At 43.2% G+C, this 21,187-nt stretch overlaps 1 protein-coding gene across 1 annotated transcript in view; it reads left to right on the top strand.

Moving 5' to 3' along the window:
• Positions 1–21,187, top strand: part of FRMD4A (FERM domain containing 4A) — a 209,071-nt gene that overhangs the window by 141,121 nt on the left and 46,763 nt on the right. The window contains exons 8-11 of the mRNA XM_075715136.1: positions 5,859–5,942; positions 13,307–13,372; positions 13,587–13,644; positions 15,425–15,511. Of these exons, the coding sequence (XP_075571251.1) occupies positions 5,859–5,942; positions 13,307–13,372; positions 13,587–13,644; positions 15,425–15,511 (295 nt within the window). The remainder of the gene's footprint in view (positions 1–5,858; positions 5,943–13,306; positions 13,373–13,586; positions 13,645–15,424; positions 15,512–21,187) is intronic.

Raw genomic sequence — 21,187 nt, 5'->3', positions numbered from 1 at the left:
GGTAGAAGAAGCCTACTCTGACCCTCTATGGTGTACAAGAAGACTTAGCATCTCCAGGGATGTCTATCCAGCAGCTCCCATCTAATGTGCACTGACATGGGTTTATGCGCTGGGTGAGATCCAGGTGCTACTGAAGTCAACATGAGGTCATTGTGGTCAAGATTTTGCCTGCTAAGATTTGTGGTTATTCGTATCAGCAGTGTAAAATCTGGGAGGCAAATCAAGCCTGGGGCCAGCCAGAGGAAATGCAGATGGAGACAAATGTTCTGACTTCTCTTAGGGCTGAAGTTAGCTTCAGTGTTTGAAGTTAGCTGATGTTGAAATGCTGTTTAAAATAGAAGTAGCTACTCTTTGAAACAAAGAAGCTCTGCAGTTGTGAATGTCTTGCTCCTGAGATATAAAAATAATATGTTGTGCATAGTAGCATACATTGTGTGAAGGCTGAACTCTTGAACTCCTGCTTCTTTTTTTGAAGAAATAAGTTAATTCTAAAGGGGCTGCATGCTTGGAACACAGACTCCAGATTTCCCACACCTGTCCTGTCTACTGCCACCACCAGATTTATAGCCTGTGAGACTACAAGTTTCTCTTTGGCCCTGATCCAGAAAAGTGCATAAGCACTGGCTCATTTGTAGCGATGGGAGAATTGCTGTTCCCCATGGGAGCCTTCCTATGAGTGGCTGCTGATCACCTCAGGTGCTGGGATAGCCAATGCCAAATTGTCACAATTTCAGCTGTGAGTTGGCACCTGCCCATGGTGGCCAAAGCGTGATCACCTCCAAACCCCACTGCACCCAGGTGGTGGGTCACAAGGGGCTGGTTCAGGACTCCTGAATGCAGTTGCAAGTCTGCTTTTCGGGCCTCGTGGGAGCTCAAAAAACAGAACTGATCTTACGAAATCCAGCAGTCAGTTTTCTACCTCTGTGACCTGCTGCATCTACAATGACAGCAGCTCCCACTGCTGCTTTTGAGGAAACAATCCCATGCCTCAGAATAATAACAACTGTGCTCATAGTACTACTCTTTCCTTTCCCTAAAAGGGGTTTATGTGCCGTTTCAAGCACACATCCTATGTCCTTTTGTAGGGCATCATCATGTATGAGTCTCCTAGCGCTGATTCTTGCCACCTTGGAGTACTGCCTAACTCAGGCATTGCAATGACTGCCCAGTGTTTGGGAAGCCCACAGAGCACATAGTCTGAGTCGCCCTCATCTGTCCTGAACTAAGATGCCACAATAGCCCTGACAGATCACTTTGGCATCTAGAGGCACCAATTTGACTAAGGCCTTTTCTAACGTGCGTCTCATTTCAAAACCAAGCCCATCAGAAACCCGAGCTTCTGAACCCGTTTAGATCAACTAAGAAAAGTATTTCTCAGTGTTTTCTGTAAGTGGCCTGGTCCAATTCAGTGTTTTGCAAGCAGAGTTGTACAAAGGGTACATCTCTTAGTTGATACAGATTTAGGCAGAGCGAGGTTTAAAATAAAAAGTTATTCTCCTTAAGAAGTTCCTAGTCCTCTGCATTAAAGGAGAATGGTTTTCACATTATTTAAAAGAATCCCCAAATGCTTCAGCTGACAAAACTGAAAAGTGGTTACATTTAGGCTGGGACATACCACTGAATTTAGGACAATTGAGTATCCCTCTTCAGCTCATTCTCAGGTTGAATAGGACACTTAAGATTTGATCTGTGCTTTTTCATATTAGTTACAAAAATTTTGACTTCAAAGGCACAGAATCATGTGTATAAAGCTCCTAAGCTAGTATCCTGCAGACAAATGTAACGGTTATTAACTCAAGCTAATCTTGTTACTAGTAGGGAGCTGAGTCACACTTGGTTGGCAGAGCGTGGGCAGGACAAATTTCAATTCCTTAGATGAACACAAGTCCTACAGGTGTGACCCTCTTTCGGCCTACATGGAGGAAGGAACCAGGGTGCCCTGGCTAATTTTGGGGGGAGCATCACATATTGTTAAAATAGTCAAGATTTTCCCTCTAAATTAATCCTACTGGATTTAGAGTCCAGTCTGACATTGACCAAAAATCTTTGGGAAACTCACATCAGCTTCGGTTTTAAATGTTCAGAACCCAGCTCTTCAACCTTAAACAGCATCTCTATCAAAGCAGCTGGAAATAACATATACTGATCATTTGTCCCTCAGTTTGGGGGAAGAAAAAGCCCTAAGGAAAACAAAATCCTGGACCGTTGCAGCTAGTTCCTCAGACAGGCTGTCATTGCTAGATTTCTTCCAGTTAAGCAATATGAGACATTTCAAGAGAACTCCAAGTATCTCCCAGCAACATATGAAAGAATAACAAGGGAGGAAAGCAAACGGCCAGTTTCCTGTTAAGCAGAATTTCACAATAATTTCAACGTTTGGGCAGATGGTAATCTAGCATAGTTTCAGGCTTACTTTTCTTTCTATTTAAGCAAGTGACATTTAACCAATTAGAATTTATCAAGGGGTTACAAAACCCAGGCTGCATTCTTGCAACCTTATGGAGAAGATCCTAGACACTGTATTTCAAACAGTGCCGTTTAATCTGAGAATCTCAGACTCTGCATTTCCTCTTGCATTCAACAGAATGAATTACGATGCTGAGAAGAGTTGGTAACTTTAACCTGCAGTTTAGTTTTGTTACTGATCATTGTTATTACACTTGCTGGAAAATGTATGGATTTCCTGACACAACTTCATATGTAATCTTGCTCAAAATTATTGCAGCCAGTTTGCAAAAACTCATTTTTCACAAAATGTTTATCAAGTGGCTAGGTAGGCCTTTCACCTCCCTGTGTAGACAGAAATCCTGAGATGTGGTGACTAATTTATTTGGCCAAGACTTATTAAACAGGCAGTACCAGAACTAAGACCAGGACTCAGGAGTTCTGTTTTCTAGGTCCATTCTCAACTTTATTTCTGGATGTCTAACCAGCTATCAGGATCCCATGTAGATGGCTTTTCCAGTTCAGTTTTCATATTGTTATTCAGTCTTTTAAATATTATAATTTCCACCATAGTGCAGGAATGAATTGGTCTGAAGGACACAGAAAAAGCGTGGAGCCTTTCCCCTGTATATTAATAAATCTATATCAAAAGCACCCTTCTGTATATAACAACCCTGGAGGTTGTACACTTTCAAATATAAAATAAATGCCGCACAAGTGACCGGATTAAACAAACACTTTCTAAACACAGTAATAAAATAAACACACTGAGATATTTCACTAGAAAGAGTGGGAAAGGCAGTAAGTACAAAACCACTTGTGATCCTGCAGGAAACATTTTAAAAATTAAGGGGTTTGGTGTTTTAAAAGGAGCCAAGAGGAAAGTCACCTCATGGCCACTAGTTCAAATGCAACCTGAGTCATTATTTTTTTCCTTTTTCTTGATTTGACATCCTTTTGGGAGTCTAAATTCATTTGTCTTGAGATGAGTCTTGCCAGAAGACTTAGTGAATATATGGACCATGGAATGAAATACCTTTTTGTTCCTGGAAGTGATTACCTGAACTACATTTGCCGCTTTGAAGTTGTGAGGCACTATCTTTATGGTATTTTCTAGGTACTGAGCAGAAATGCTAATCCCATCCAACAACATCACTAAGAACGTCTTTTTCTCTGATTCTTAAAAGACTTTTTATGATAGTGCAAGCAAGCTTTGCTCCTCACTGGCAGAAAAGATGGAGCTGGCTGGTATTAGCCCTTTCTTTTATGGGAGCCATTACTGATTCAGGCTTTTTCCCAGACTCTCAAGGATAGTTAGTCACCACTAATCTTGCCCTATTTGACAATCTTCTGGGCTCAGAAAGTCCCTGTTTGGAAATTACCCCCTATCTTCCCAGAAAAGTTTTAGAAATTTCTCAACTTCCTTCTATGAGCAGCCAGCCTCAAAAAATTTTCACTTGAAGGCAGTGACTGCTGCTTGTGTCCGATTGTCCTGGGTTCTATTTTTTTTCCCCAGTTTCTTTCAAGATGTCAAAAAACTCAGTAAGATCTGAGTATGCACATGCTGTGGAGGACACACCTCTGGGCAGACCCAGTAAACTCTGTAAACAGCAACAGCTTGTTTTCTAGGCTGTCAGTCACAGAGTAGAGTGGCCAGATCAGCAGATAACACGGAACAGAGCAGCTTCTTGTTCAGACTTGTGCAGATATTTACCTGCCATGGAAGAAAAAATCTGAATAGTTTTTGAGCATTTGCACTTACAAAGGAAGATCTATCTGGTGGTCAAATAACCATGAGATTTGGGCAGGAGTGGCTGTTCAAACACTGTCAGGAGTCATTTGACTTGGCATATGAGGTGCTACTGAGTGGTTTTCTGTGTGCTTAGCATCAAGTGGTTGCCTTAGTCATTTCTTCAAAGTGCTGTTCTGCACACCTTCAATCTGCAAAATTTGAACCTGAGACTTGGGCATCTTTCTCATAGATTTGTCTTGACTAGAAGTTGTGGTCCTGTTTTAAAACTACTTAATTGATTGTCAGTTATTACCATGATAATAAATGCCTGTAGACATGCCCAAAATGCCTGCTCCAGGATTTATGTTAGTGGTTTACCCTATGGCTCTACCTAGCAATTAACCTGCAAACTCCAATTAAGACAAACCCACCTGGGTCTCAGGCGGAGTCTGCTGCCAGGATGTATAACTAGAGAAATGCTGTGGGAAGATTTTTACAACAACTGAAGCAGTATCAAGTCTCCACAAGCCACCACACAGACTGTCACAGAGACAAGAACAAAACTCAGGGTGACCTGGCACATCCAAGGGCTCCTTGGGCCTTTAGCAGATATTAGGATGGCTGGTCTACAGCTGGAGATGCCAAGACTACCTGTCTGCCTGGTTAATGGCCCTGTTGCCCTACAGAAGCCAGTGGGCTGGGAAACTGGAGCTCTGGAAGAGGTATTTCTCTCCACAGCTCCAGGACAGCCACACATCTTGGCAGGATAAAGGGCAGGGTACAAGAAAGCAGAAAAAAAACTATTAAGAAGTAAGCCAATAAACATTCATTCTTTGGCACTCCTCAGTGTCCTGTCTGGCCCTCTTGGCTGTGTATTTCTGCAATTTTAATAATAGCAACACTGCCTTCCTTCCCAAGCCTTTGAGGTTTTTTTTTTTCATGTGCACACAATTCCTTGTGTGTTTAAAAGTGAGAAGGGAGGCATTTGGGTTTTGTAGGAGAAAATCTCACGGTTTCATTTCATCTGCAAGAGTTTGCCTCCCATTTCATGAGCTCTCCCTGCTTGCTGGTGTGCAGTGATGCTGCTCCAGCTGGCCACTGTGGCCACTAGAGGTTGCAGGGAGGAGAATGTTAGCCAAGTGGTTGGGCCTGGTCCCACGGAGGGTTTTGTCTAGCAGGACACAAATTCAAGCTGGAGTCTTATCAGTGAAGGTGTTGTGAAAGGCCAGGTCACTGGGGCAAGAGGCTAAGAGCAACCTGTGATGCTAAGAAAGCAAATAATTACTTTTTGCAGCAGGTTGTAAGGCATTAAATAAAGTTTCTTTATTGCAGCTGAAAGCATCACTTTTTCTTCTCTTCCCCTTGTTTATTTTCTGTGTATGAACATGTCTGTGGGACCCTGCTCAATGAAATGTGACATGGTGGCTTTTGTGTCCAGTCACTGGTAGGAAGTGCTTCAACATAACCATCTGGGAGAGCTTCTCTCCAATTTTGATAATAGAGGGAAAAGTTAACTGGGCTGCCATAAAATAAATAAAGAGAGAAGAAAAAGGAAACCCCTGTGCCTTTTGTTAAGGAGGAACAGATGTAGAGCCATAGCAGCCTGCCAGCTAGGTCAGGTCACATCAAATATTGTGATTGTTTTCTTGTAGCCTGATCCTCCTTTTGAACTCTCTTTCAGCAATGAAGTTGTAAGGAATGAATTAAAGAAGCTGCCAGCCCTTCCAACACCAGCGCTGAAGGAACATCCTTCCCTCGCTTACTGGTAACGTGTCATTCTGCTGAGCAGCTTTGCAGTGTCTACTGCAGGACCTGGCTCTGGGAAGAAATGATCTGAGAGTGGAACTAGGATGCAGGGATTCCTGCCTTCTAGCTCTGGGTCTGCCACTGTCTCATTGCATGATTCAGCACAAGTAGAGCTACCACCCTGGGCCTCAGTTTCCCTGTCTGCCAAATGGCTGCCGTAATATCTGGCCAGAAAATTCATTAAACGTGCAAGTGTCCTAAGGAAATGAAGAGGCCTAATGTGCCATTTCCTTTCCCAGCACTTTGCATCTGTTTTCCCAGTTTGAAATGTCAATGTTTTGCACTGCTCTGTGTTATTTTTGAGTGATTGAGCTCATCTTGCAAGTCCTCTCTGTACGGCATAGCTGAACTAGAAGGGATGTATTTCTCCTTTTATACAAACTAGGTAATGTTCAGTGGTGGATGCTTGTGAGCTCTGTCTTTATTGCACTGAAAATTAAATCCAGGGTGGGAGCAGGGTCACAATTAAATTTTGTATGCCCCACACATGGATTCTTTGTGCCACCTTGGCTCTCCCTTTTATCTGTGCAAATAGGAAAGAATTTGGGGAAAGACTGTTCATTAATGGGGAGATGCTTTCACTTGATTTTCTGTTTGTTCCTCTTTCATGTTTGTCTTTAAAGCATTAAGCTATAAGCCTGAAGGTGGGAGTGAACTTCTTTACCAGCTACTCTTTTAATTTCAGCATCTTGGTAATCTGAGGATGGCACAAGGAAACAAATCAGTTTGTAGTTTATGATCTCAGTTTTTCCCTTTGCCAGGAAGACCATCCACTTTTCCTAGCATGGCTACAATACCAGAACTAGCTGTACCTAGTGTCAAGCTCCAGGCAAGCTAGTTTGTGAGGTCCCCTAATCACTTTCTGAGGACATCAGGAGAGACTCAGAGTCCCAGGCTGAGGTTAGGAACACATACACAAAAGCTGTGGATCGTCACAGTCTCCTGGTGTTCCTGTCTAAAAATCAAACCAAATCTTTGTGAAAATTTGGTAAATGTAGGCTGCCGTTTCACTGGAAGCAGAATGGTCTCCCCGTTTGGAGCATCTCCTTCCTTTTTGCACAAATTAATCCACACATTAAAAAAAATGTGCATTTCCAGCCAGGTTGGTGGCCTGGTCTGACTGACAACTTGTAGCTCAAGCTAAAAGCCACCACGAGAGGAGTGGTGGGAACAAGTAGCCATGTGCAGGGAAGGCAAATCTGACCCTTCAGCAGCAACATGGACTGAGGTCCTATTAAAGTGCCCACGTAGCCTTTGCTTCAGTTGCCTGTGATGGTATCCATACACAGAAAAGCAGTGACAACCCAGGCTGCCTGACAGGCCCCGTCTGCCCATCAGGATCTGTCTGCCCCCACTCTCAGCAAGTGTTAGGCAACACGCCTATGCTAAGGACTTCTGCTGGGAAATCAGTGAGGCCTGGGACTGCCTCTGTCTGTAAGACACTCTCCTTGGGTTTGGGCTGTGTTCAGTCACCTGAAGCAAGAAGAGCCATGTAAAAACCTCATGCTCAGAACGCGAGTATTTAGTTATACAGAAGGTACAGCACTTCTTGCAGCTGTACTTAATTTTTTGGGAGTTCTCATGTGACTGAGAACAGGTCGCAGGTTGGGAAGCTGGTTGTTTCCAATGGGGTAATAAAACCAGTGGCTACAGTCCCGTGACTCCCTTGTGATTTCACTTAAGTAACCAGGTCTCAGAGACCTCTTATACATCAGTAGTTCATTATTTTTTAATGGTGGCTTTTTCATAAACATCCTCTGAAACGCTGAGTGCTCTCAAGAAGAGGGTGCTGGTCAATCAGACGAAAAGCCTCTGAAGTACAGATCAAACTTCAGTAATCTAAGAGGGCAGATTTTTAAAACCATGTTTTCTGACACTTCTGCATCTCATGCAGATTACATACTGGATACAAATTTCATTTTGTTCTTTTCTGTGTGCAATCAGTTTTATGCTGCAGTTCTTCAGCATTAGCACAAAGCAGTAACAAGTGAATTTCCAGCTCCAGAAAGAAATTTTTAAAAAGTTAGGGGTAGGATGGGTAATTGCGCTAGTTAGTTTAAAACAAACAAACAAAAGAACCTTGTGCTACATTTGTATAGGCTGAAATGGACTAAGAGGTGATAAAATGGATAATCAAGTAAATACTATGATACCTTCAGCAAGATACTATGATAGATCTGCATGAAATAATACATTTCCATCACACACCATGAAAAAACATCACCTGTTGCTCCTATCAAACATAGTAAGACCAGTGGGATGAGTCCTGGATTCTTAGATGCAGGGAGGTCTGAATCAGCACAGTTTGGTGCCTCCGCCTCCACCTTCATGGAGTGTCCTGGTTGCATACCCTTGCTGCAGGCCTTTCCCTTTACTGTAACCTCATCTTGGATGTTTGTAAATATCACAACAAAGATGAAGGCTGTAGTTTTTATATCATCATGTTTTTGTTTCCAGCTCTCTACAGATTAAGAAGAATCAGTTGCACATCTTGTTCTCAAGCATCTCTTAGCATCAATGATTACTGTTGAAGCAAGAAGGAGTTCTGGGCGGGCGAAGGGTGTTTTAAATGAACGCTGAGCTTCTGGTCCTCCCACACAGTCCAGGAACTGGGGCTCTGAGTTTTGATTTCTCTTGCCCATGCATGGAAACAACTGACAGTATCTATTATTTTAGACACAAAACTAATCACAATGAGACAGGAGAGAACCTGTGTTAGTTCACAGCACTCCTTTCCAGCCTTTGTCATTGCATTTTATCTCAATTCAGATTCTTCCCAGCAAGCCAGCCCAGTACTAGGTTGCCAGTAAGAATGCAAGGAGGAGATGCAATGGCACAAAAGTGGGTGCTAGAATGGGATTTTTAACAGACCAGGGGGAAGACAGACTTCACCCGGGTTCCAACAATCTTTGAATGCAAGCTTGTTTTTAGCAACCTAAAGCATCAGCATTGCCAGAAAATTCACCTCTGAAAATATCAGCTGAAAATCACTATTTAGTTTCTCTAATACAACACAGACCTGAGGCTCTGATCCTGCTCTTGGTCCCTTTGGCCCAAGAGATATTCTCCTGGCTTCAGTGGGACAGCTTATGACTGCAAATAAAGACGTTAGTAAGTTTGAGAAATATAATCAAGATGGACAAAGGTTAGAAGCAGAACAACAGTGAGGTGGAGCAATGAGTGGACAGCTATTTAAAACAGCTCAGTGTGCTGGGAAGAGAAGCAGGAAACAACCGCCTTTGAAAATCTGGATCTGATGATGAGAAACTCTGGCCCTGCATTTGCTTGCAAGTTGTCTGCTGTCCAGTTCTGTAAGCTGCTGCGACAGGAGGGATTTCTTGGTAGTTCTAAAGATCTTTATCAGAGTTGTCTGCTGCCAGATATCATCCATGTACTAATTTTTGCAGCTTGGGGGGGAATGTTTTATGAGCTGGCAAACAGATGGTAATGCTTCAGCAGCCTCCGTGTCTCCACATTAGCTAAGCATCCTCTGTCAGCCCTGCGTTATGAATGAGATTCTGTGCCACTGAGACAGCAACAAGCCAGAACAGGGGGAGAAGAGACGTCAGCTGGTGGTGCAGGCAGTGTCCCAGCACTCTCCCAGCTGTCAATAGCAGCATGGCAGCCGCTCGGAGATGAACAGCTGAAATGATAGGGGAGAATGTTTATAAGCTCTGCTAATGCTCCTTCTGACCCGTGAATGATTTTGCTTGTTTTCCCTGGCACATGCTGGGCTTACCCCTCTGTCCCAGAGCTGGAGGCAGAAAGTGACCTCTGTGCTGGATAATCCTTCTTGCGCAGGGAATGAAAAGGAAGTTCAGAGAACTGTTAGAGGAGCTACTGTCACGCAGCTGGGGTGGGATTGATCTGACCATGAACATTTCTTCAGTGTAGACCTCTCCAACTCAGCTAGGTGCCTTCAGCTCCCTTTGCTGTCAGGACGAATTGTGCTCTGGAGTATCTATTTCTTTCCCCAAAGTGTGACTAACTCAGTGTTGTAGAAGGGTGAAAGGCAGCAAATCTCACTCTTAAATATTCATGGCTCAATTTTTTAAATATTTTTTAAATATTTTTAAAATATTTTTTTAATATTTTTTAAATATTCAGGCTTTATTTTTTTCGTCCAAAAGTAGAAACAACAATGATACTTATCTGGCACTTAGCATCTGTAGACCTCAAAACATTATACAATGCAAAGGAAGATCATCAGTATCCTAACGAGGCAATGGAGGTATAGAGAGTGTTGCATGCATTTGTTTAGGAGAACTGGGTAGAGCCTGGACTATCCCACATCTTTTAGGATCAGTTGAGAACATAAATTTATTCATCCCACTGTTCAGGAAGGCTCCCTAACATCTGATCTGTCCTTTTGAAGGAAATGGGCCATCGATTGGCTTCCCTACCCAAGGGGTATGGTCTGGGAACATATCCATTATTTTATAATAATAATTTGTAAGAAAGCAGAGCACATCCGGAATCACATTAGGTAATCATCCTGTAGGCACATCTATCCTTTGCTTGAATTCACCAATATGAGAGCTGTACAATAAACTGCACAGAGTGGAAACCAAAGCTAAGAGTGTTTTCCACTGCAGAAACTTCATTGTTTTCTGAGAAGTCACTCCTGGTTTGTTCCTGTCTGAGAGAGGAATTGCATCCACATGTAATCGTGGTTTTAAGAGGTAATTTCAAAGGGCTGTAAGCCCTCTCTGTCTATCTTTTTTATTAAGAATGATGGGTTTTGGAGATCTTCCAGTACTGAACACTCATGTAATTCAGTTATTGCTCCAAAAGTAATCCTGTTTATGATAGTCATGGCAGGAGACCCCGGCTGTGCCTTCATGTGCACGCCCATAACATCTGTGGCACTTGCTTGGATCAGTGGGCTGAATATGGTTTCATAGCTGTTGAATTTATAGCTTACAGATCATTTTCTAAGCATTAAAATTATCCTGAGGGTTTTGATGGGAGAGCTGGACCATTCCTTTACCCATGTAATTTGTCACTGACTCAGTCAGCAGCACCCTGTACCTGCTGTGGCATGCTGGTGGGACATCACTTCACCTTGCCCCAATAAGAGCCCTTTTATTTTCACAAGTGACTTTTGGAGGAAGTCACTTGGGGAGTGAGTAAAGAAAGCAGTTATTCCCAGACAAACGACAGGCTTGTGGGGGAACAGATGGCCCTGCTGACAGTCCGACAGACCGCCTACTTTTAATTGCTCTGTGCTGTCTACCCTGGTGTTTCTGGTCCTCTCCCATCCTCCCTGCATTACCAGGGATGGATGCACAGTCCTCAGCTCCTCTGTGCCAGGCCCCATGCCCCATCTGTGCACAGTACATCTTGTTTGTCATGCCACAGTGCAGTTTGTCTTCCTTGTGATGTCACAGAACAGAACATCCTGTGTGCAATGTCACAGCAGGCTCTGTGTGGCCTCTACCCGTGACATCACTGAGGGCATTGTGAAGGCTGTGCCCAGCAGGGGCAGGGCAACTTCTTTCTAAAAGAGATTCTGGCTCCACACAGATCTCTCTGGCACAAGGATGTGTATGAGGAAGGCAGCAATGAGGAGATGCAGTCGTGTTAGCAGGGCTAGTGAAACGCTTTGCGGTTTTCCATTAAAGTCCCCGTGGGCATCTCTGAGCAGTTGTGGTGAGCTCATCTTCCAGATCATCCCGCACTGCTGTGCTCCTTCACACTGTCTAGCAGTAAAAACACCTTCAGCTCTGCCTAAGGAAGGATTACCGCATGGTGGACAACCCTGTGGCTGCCTTTAAAGGCCCCATTAGGGGTCCCAGCTGGACCTAGGAAACGCAGGGAGGGAGGAATGCTAGTTCACATTGGCCTAAACCACATCCAGCATGATGGCATTAGATAGACACTTGGTACTACTGGAAGCTTATGCAGTGCATGGTGGGGAGGCACAAAGGTGGCATAAAGGCTTAGGTTTCCTTCCTCTTGGACTGGCAAGGTCTGTACAGTATCTCAAGGGGACTCAACAGATTCCTTATCCTTGGTGTTGCAACATAAAGAGCAAGAGATTGGGTTTAAACCTGAGGACTTGAGTATTCTGTCATGCCAATGCAACAGAGCTGGTCCTGTGGGCATTACATTGCTGGAATTTAGAGAAGAATCAAAGTCAGACCAGACTGAAAGTACCAGGCTTGGAGGCTGTGATGACTTGCATGGCCATAGATTGAGAGGAATGCTACTGAAGTCAGAGAGTACTGTGAACCTTTGAGAGGAGATCATTGGCTTATACTTTGCCATGCTGCGACCTTGCTAGCACAGCTGATTGTATGCATCAAATAGCTCTGGTTCTGTGCTTGCCTGCCACCCATTCACTGGAGAAGAAGGAATGAGATGCTTTAAAAGTGAACTTACGGATGTCTCACAGTCTGTCATTTGGGTCATGCTGTTCTACTCTTGGATGCTACATCTCTACCGTGTATAGGTGAATGTCTTAACATGCATTTATCAAACACATCCAGATCTGTTCTCTGACACAGAGGCCCACTGGTGTGCAACAACATCCATCTATACCATGAAACTGTCTTAGTCTCCAAAGCAGTGTTGGGAATGGGCCCTGGCCCATGCTAACTCCCACTGCATAGCCAGGAGTTGCCTGGGAGAATGCAAGTTAGTATAACCCAGAAGTATGCAAAGGCACATCAGTACTTTAACAGTAAAGGGACCCAAGTTTGAGTGCCTTGGAAGCACTCCCTGCCGCTGTTTAACCTGCTGTTACAGATACTGCCTCTGTGTACACTAGGAATTTAACTCCTTGCTGAGAGAGATTTCTCCAGAGCACTTCCACTAGTGCTCCTGTACATGGTTTTGTGCAGTCACAGTGAGGAGTAATCTGTGAGGCTTAGGGCTATTACTGGCCACCAATTCCTGAAAGTTTTGCTAGCTTTCAGAGGACTTGGTGGGCTTGGAAAGAAGTTGCACCAGCTAGGGCAAAGGAGAGCTTGAGCAGCTCCAACACACATCTGTTTGCCACACAATGTAATATCATGGGCATCATTTGTAGATAAAGGAAGTAATGCAGAGACGGAAAAGTCTGTACACGTAGATACCGTGTTTGTGAGTAAAAAAGATTCTTCCAGAAAGCCAACTCCTAGAAAACCATTTTTATGCTCAGTGTCTGAGTCCCCCTTGTTTACCCTGGGCTGCATCAAATCCCCTCATCTAACACTTCTGCTTGGCATCTCGATTCCCTCATTCGGTAGCTGTGTTAACAGAAGTATCTCTTCACCTTTTGGCAAGATTCTTGGTCATGATACTGGCATTATATACAACATCTCATTTCTTCCTTTCCAGTGAGGATCGAGTCATTGAACATTACAAGAAACTAAATGGTCAGACAAGAGGTCAAGCAATTGTGAAGTAAGTGAAATGAGTGACTTCTTGTGACCTTTGTTTTATCAGGAAATATTTATACTGGACTGTAAATACAATACGTAACTATGTTTCCCATATCATCTAATGCTTTATTTTTAAGTATTTCTGTACTTATTTAGTTATTTATTTAAGTATTTTTTTTCCCAGATCATCCTCTCAGCTTCTCAGACATGTTATTCTCTTATGTGTTGTTTTGCAGTTACATGAGCATTGTAGAATCTCTCCCAACATATGGAGTGCATTATTATGCAGTAAAGGTACGTGCTACAAAGAGGGGTCATTTATTGAATTAAACTGTTGTTGGAAAGGGAGGGAGAGTGGTACAAATAACCATCCTGCTTTCAGAATACAATGCACTGCTACTGAAGTCTCATTTCACTTCCTGTGGTAGGATAAACTTACTTCATCTGTGTAGTGAATGTTTGGTAAATACAGCTCCAAAGAGGAAAATCCTGTTCTTGGAGATAAAACTGTTGGAGTCCTATTGTACTGGAGATGTTCAGCCCACAAGCAGCAGCAAGCTCTGGTGGTGCCAGTGAACCAGCACCAAAGGGACAAGCCAGCCACATCGCTGGCAGACTCAATGTTTCACTCCTTTTTGTAGTTCCAGGAGGTCAGACTTTTCCCAGATGACAGACCCATCCATGACTAGGGCCAGCCAGGACCTGCAGACTGCAGCTCCCTTCACTTGAGATATAGGTAGATGGATCTAGTACATCTTTTTAATGCCAAATCACTGTCCCATACTCTACAGATAACACCTTCCCCTCCCCAAACAGCTCTCCGCTTCTAACTATGTGGATTTCATTCAGGTATTCATGAAATGTCTCATTTCTTTTGTCTAATGATTTATCACCAGATCTTCCAGTCTCATATTATTATTATTACTTCCCTGCCTGACCAGCTGTGTAGGGTTGTTATTTTTTTAAGTAGAGAAATCAATAAACATATAAAGCAAGCTAGATCCACACTCCCCAGAGCACATTCCCTTATTTATCACCCCTGAAGTTTTGATGTGTTTCATCATTATCTCTCTGCACAGATCATATGGTTTTTCATATATCTGTAATGTCTTGCACACATGGGGTGCCATAAAAACACAAATATCTGACAGTACCCATCTCAGGGAGATGAGTTTCTAGTCTATTCCTGCTAATGTGCATGACATTTTGCAAAAAGCATTAGCCTCATCTTTTGCCAGAGGGTAGGATCCCTCCAGCACCCTTTGCATCCAGTTCTCTTGGACTACTCCAGACCAAAAAAGATCTCATGGATTGGGCTGGGTGTTCAAGCCTGCAAACACTTCAGAGCTATTCCAGTGAACTCCCCATGATCAATAAGTACCAGTGAGCAGCAATGAGGCAGCAAATATTGCACATAATAGGTTTTGCTTCTGGCTGATGTGGGGGTTTTGGTTTTGCTGTGTTTTACCCTGCCATTCTCTATCACATTAACAGAACAGATGTAATTTCATTGAGGACTCCAGTTCAGTAAATTGCAAAGAGGCTGGTATCAGATATCAGCCATTACTCCATAAGGCCATTTTATTGCACACTCAGACACAAAGCAGTTAGGTCCGAGCCTGTCAGACCTTATCACTTGGTAGCTCTCAGATCCCATTATTGCTGCATTGTCAAGATTAATGCTAAAATCCCTCCACATAATTCAAGTCAGCTGGGTGATTTGCTTTCCCTCCTCTCCAATCTCTGAGTGTTCAGACTGAATAATTTGCAGGGAAGAGAAAGAGGATGCACCACTGCACAAGAGACCCACGTTAAACCTCCCCACCTCCCCTGGCAGCATTTTGAGTAACTTGATCACAGGTGATGCATTTTAAATGTTTTTTTATATCATAGCTAAAAGTGAAACAGGTCTCTCCTAAACACCATGTGGCTTTGTGACTTGAGGAAAGCCAGCAGGGGTAAATTTAAAAGCATCCATGGCATTCAAAGACATTGCCTAGAAACAAATCTTCACATTGAATAACAGCCTAGGAAATCTCCAACATTTCCCCAGTCCCTCTCTTTTTTCTTCCAGGACAAGCAGGGAATTCCTTGGTGGTTAGGACTTAGCTACAAGGGGATTTTTCAATATGACTACCATGACAAAGTGAAACCAAGAAAGGTAAGTGTTTACTTTTCTGTCAAGGTCTGGGCTTGCCACACATGTTATAGCTTGATTTGAAGGTGTGACGTATGCCAAATGCTGGCATTGATTCATGTGATTTTGAAGGATGTTGTTTCTCCCAAACTTGTCTGAATGTCTGCAAAGAATTAATGGACAAAAGTAGCTCTTAATTTATTAAATGTTGTGGTACAAGGGGGAAAAAAGCGTCACTGAATCTTGCAACTTAATGCTTCATTTTTGCGTGGTTCATAAGACATAAATGGGAACTGAAGGACTGATCCTCTCAGGTGCTGGAGACCTTCCATCCCCACTGGCTATGGTGGGATTGAGGGTGCTCAGCCAGCCCTTGATAGTGTATTGTCAAGCCATAAATGATCTGAGAAAGAGAAGGAAGAAGGGACAGGAAGGCTTCTTCCATTTATTACAAAAAGAAAAACTTGCATGGTTTTCCCAGGAGCAGCATTACATTTGATAAGCAACAATTTACTACCCTGAAGAGTTAATGTCAAGGTAACAAGAAAAGAAGACTTTCATCACATGCCAGCATGCTGGAAAAAAAAAGGCATTGAAAAGTTTGTGGCCAGTATGTGATTTGTTTAGGAACTTTACTTTGAAAGAGTTCACAAATCCAGGCATGGCATGCATAGATCTGATCACAAAACAAGAGCTTGGTCAGTGATGACTAGCCATTCTGGTCTCTTTATTACTATTTTTAGTGAGGCTTTCAGTGCCTCTGAAAATCAGGATTTGTCTCAGTCCTTCCAAATTGCCTTTGAGAAATCCAGCTAAGGGATGTCCTGTTCATTTGGGAGGAGGAAGGTTCTGATCCCGAGCTCATCCTACTAGGCAGACCCATGTGTTCTGATTTTCCTACCTAGGATGCCATCTGACACAAAAAAGCTCATCTCTGAGCACATGCCCTGCAGGTGGGCATGCACAGTCTGTTAGCAACAGTATTTGTTGTACTGCAAACCCGTGGAGACATCAGGAGGCAAGGTTTCAGGCTTGCTTGCAGGCTGCAGAACTGGATGATTTGGAGCAACTAGGCAGCTCTTCCATGGATGCAAATGTTTCCATGCTGAATTAACATACTGCATTTCTCTTTGCATTTCCTCTTTCTCATTTTGTCTCTGTGCCAAGGTCCCCCCTCCCTTTTTTTAACCTCTTCTGATCACATTCAAGTTGGACACTGTCTGGTGCTCACAGATAGCATCTTCTGTTAAACTAGAATCAAGGTTTTGGTAGAAAACAGAACTGCTAAGGAGGCAGTAGGAGATAACAGGTGCATTGATTAGCCTTTTATTCACTGAAGGCTATTAATGGGGCTTTCTATTCATTGAGGAAAAGGATGAGGGGAGTAAGGGGATCTTCACAGAGCATCTGTGCTCTAAAAGACACATCTATTAGGGATCAATCATTACCTGCAGGGCAAGCCATACTCACACGTGGTAATTTAAAACATGCCTAGGCTAGGTGTTTGCACCCACATACGTCCACTAGTGCCAACCCCCCAGGGAAGACATGTCCTTAAAACATGCCTTCAGAAGTCAGTCTTAGTGATAGAAACATTTTCTTGGAGGAAAACAGTGCCGTGCCATGACAAGGACTCAGCCATTCACAAGCTATAGCAATTTTTATCAACCCTGATGGGATGAGAGTGTTGGTGGAGAGCATCAGAAGAAAGAAAAAAAGAGGCCAGGTACTCTGACTGCATGAGAGGAGACAGCCATTTCCACTAGAAGAGTCAAGCCTCCTTTCTTAGCTTCTCTACTTTCTCTTCGCCTCAGCTGCTTAGGGTGATCTGATCTGCAGCATTCATTTCAGAGTGTAATAACATCTCGGCCAGCCTCTCTGTGTCCCCAGTAACCCACCTCTAGCTCGGGCACTGTAAGCATATCCTACCCTTTTTCTGCAAGTGTAACCCTAAAAAATAGGGTGCCAGTTTTCTCTTTATTGTGAATCACTATTTTTTTTCTCTCAGCAAATTATGTACAAAATCCAGGAGACCCAAAACAATGGTGCCGCCTTATGTATTAACCACTGAGGACTTCTGTGGATTAGCAGAAGTGGTCATAAATCTGGGAGGGAAGGTTGGGTGGGAAGGCAGAGCCGGAATTTCAGGGCTAGAATTTTCTCATTGCTATAATCCAGAGACCACAGCAGTGAAAAGACAGCCTAGATGAGCATTTCTCTGTTACATGATGCTTGCAAACCGCATCTGTTGGCAGGGCTATTCCAAAATGCACAACCTAAACCAGGGACAGGATTTGGATAGAGTGGCTGAGGCTTCATTATTTTGCCATCGTGTGCTTTTATGCTCTGTAGAACAAGTAAAAAGACTTCTTACCCTACACAGGTGGTAAAACCCCTCTGGTGAGAGCAGCCTAACTCCCTCATTGAGGTGCAATGCTTAATCCTCTGCTAATTAGATTGTAAATTTGCACTTGATAACCCTGTTATCTGGGAGCTTACCATAGTATCTGATTCATTTCACTATACCAGCATGGGCTGGTTCAAGTCTTTGCTGTGCAAAGGGGAGGGGTAAACCTTACTGAACTTTCTGCAAGGTAAAATGGGGGGGAGGGAGATTATGCCTTTTCTGATCTTTATTATTTTGTTCCTGCACATTGCCAATGCCAGAAACAAATTGAAAAATTACAATGGAAAAATAAATCTCCCTGGAAGAGACACAAGCAGAAAATTGTAGCAAGAAACCAGCTGAAACCAAGACATTTATATTAAATGCATATAAAAACCTTGCTTGTCTTATAAGGGAGATTGTAATGTTTTCCTATTATGTCATCCTAGATAGATTTCCATGCTTATTGTGTTTGCAAGTAAAACCGTAACCCATACTAAGCAGCTGAGCCTATCTCAGACGATCCCATTAGCAGTCAGTCAAAACCACGTTTTTATTAAATTGCTGGAGTAAATCAGCCATGTGTCTCTAGAAAACTAACTAGGTTTGTCAGCAAGTTGGATGAGTCCAGAGAGGAGAATTGATGCTGACGCACGGCCAGAACCTGATCTTGCTTGCGCTATTCTCACTCAGGCATAAGTCCTCCAACATTACTGGGGATGCAGCTGAGATGGGTATCTGGCACCTAGTCCGAGGTGGTTCAGACGGGAATGCAGGGCTATTAAACTGGAATGCAGCTTGCGCTGGGCTGCAGAGCCTAATGTTCCCTTGCTGATGCTTGAATTCTGTGGAAGCCCTGAAGCTACCCAAAGCCATCACTTTGAGGCTTATCGTTCTCCTTTCTGTTTTTCTCCTGTATGTTCAGGGACTAGCTTACAGACTCAGCAAGCCCTGCCAAAGGCTTCCTCTTGAATGTTGCATGTTCAAACCCAGAGTTGATCCATATCAGTATGATCTGACAGCTGTTCATTCTTAGGTATGAAATAAATGCAAAGTTTTGGTATACCTCACAAAATCCGTCACTGCAGCCGGACAAGAAGGGAGTATCAAGTGTGGAAAGATGGCTGCTGTCCTGCTAACCATATGCTGAGGCATTCTGAAAGTTTAGTAGTGGCTTGCAGAACCAGTGTCATTTTTTGTAGCAGCAGCACATAGCATCCAGGATGGGTAGAATCCATCTCCCTTTGTGTTAGACTTAGCTTCTACAAACTCTTCCCTGTGAAGAGAAAAGGCCCTTCAAGGCTCAGTGTGCCTTGAAAAAGCACATCAAGACAGAGTCATTGTCCTACTGGGCTCTACCCATCTTGGGTCAGCACCATCCAATATTCATGATAAACCAAAGCAAATTCTTTGGAGCCAGGTGTCCAGATAGGATGTACCAGCAACCACTCTCCCACAAGCCGCTGAGGCTGTAGTGACCAAAACCATCATTTTCAGAGAAGGGTCATTAGGGGTTTTTTTTGCTTGCATTGCAGAACAGTTGGAAAGAAAGAGCAAGGCACTGCAGCCCCCCTATGTGACTATATTGTCTGTGAGTAGTGTTTGGCAGGTAGGGATGTAACTCCATCCCAAGAGACCTGTATATGAAGCAGAAGCGGCGTAGCCTGGAGCTGTGAGACCTGCATGCTCAAGCAGTTGTAGTAGCATTAGGCATGTCTCTGTTGTTCTAGTGAGATATTCCCACTGATTCAAGAGCCCAAAGGCATCTTTTAGTGCACACAGCTTAACAGTTAGTAAACAATTAACTCCAAGCTGAAGAGTGAATGATTAACAAAGTCAGCCAAAGGACTTCCATATGGCCAATAAACAGAGAAATAGTTTAACTTGTCACCAAAAATAAAATGACCTTAAAGGAGAATCTGGTAGTGTTTGGTTGCTCTGCAATAAATAACGCTATATAGTGTTATTGCATTTTCTTCCACAGAAGGCTAGTGGCAACAAAACTTAAGGTGAGCCTTTTTTCTCAGACTCATAAATATTATCAGTGTTTGCATTCTCTGGTTAACTGAAGAGAACCCAGGGGGAATAAAGAATTTTGGAACAAGATAAAATGTGAGGCATCCCAAGATTCAGCTGTGAATGTAGCTTGACAAAGATTTTTCCTGTGACAGCCAAACATCAGTTTCTGCCATTTCTTCCCAGTGTTATCCTTTCTCTGAGATGAAATGAAGCATGCTATGAAAATACTCTGTCCCTTGCCATAAGGTCTCCACAACGCTCTATAGATTCTCCTTACAGAAGAATTTAATTTGTAGTATTGTTGTAAACCCAAAGCATCAGTAGCGGATTGACTTCCCATTTAAACATGTAAAAACAAGAGCCAAGTTGGACCCATCCCACCAAGCAATACAAAGCACAAGTAAAATCAGTAGCTTTAAGTGACTGATCAGAGAGAAATCACCTGCTTGTCAAAAGCATGAGCAAAGTAATCAGTGTGTTAATTGTGTCCAGAAAGTGAAAGATTGCTGTGTGACATCACTTGGCCTTTTCCAAACAGCAAGAGACAGAGTGAACTTTCCCAGTTCCAGAGTCAAAATGAGGTATTTACACAGGACAAGCAATAGCCTAATTAAGAGCTGCTTTATTGCAGAACAAATAGAGATTCTCTCTGCTTTAGGGTATAATGAAGCATTGTCAAGTCAATAATTGCATTGATGGAGTGGTTAAACTTGTGCTTCCTGTGGTGAAGGAATGACATACCAATGACTTAAAAAACCCATAAAGTAGGGATTGATGTGAAATGTATAGAAACTAGTGAACGATGGGGAGGAGGAAGCTGGCAAGTAGGTCTCTATCCTGACTGATCATAGAACATTGGGACAGTAAAAAAGGCAAAAGAAACATGAAATTCAGATCAGTTAAAGGGAGTCCAATTCACCTGCATAACTCCTTGCTGCATGACACACTAGAGGTCAAGACTTTAGAAGGGTTTAAGATTGGACTGGAAGTGTGTATGGGTGATCCCTCCATCCAGAGTTGTAACATTGAATTTGTTGTTTTCAAACAGGATTTTGGGAGGGGTTAGAAACCCTCACGTTCAAGGAGGGTGTTTGATTTGGCAGCAAGTTGGTTTCTGTTGTCAGAGATATGGAGCACATGTAACGCTCCTCTCACTAGCATGCCACTGAGCCACAGGGTGTATTCAGAAAGGGCCGGCCTTCCTCTTGAGCATCCTGAATCAGGTGGGGTCAGAAACAATGTGTTGGACTTGTGTCTAATTGGGCTCTTCTTGGAACAGCATCATTTCCTAAGAC

The sequence above is a fragment of the Pelecanus crispus genome, chromosome 1 (assembly GCF_030463565.1).
Source record: "Pelecanus crispus isolate bPelCri1 chromosome 1, bPelCri1.pri, whole genome shotgun sequence".
NCBI lineage: Eukaryota > Metazoa > Chordata > Aves > Pelecaniformes > Pelecanidae > Pelecanus > Pelecanus crispus.
This window is presented reverse-complemented; position numbering and strand designations above follow the sequence as displayed.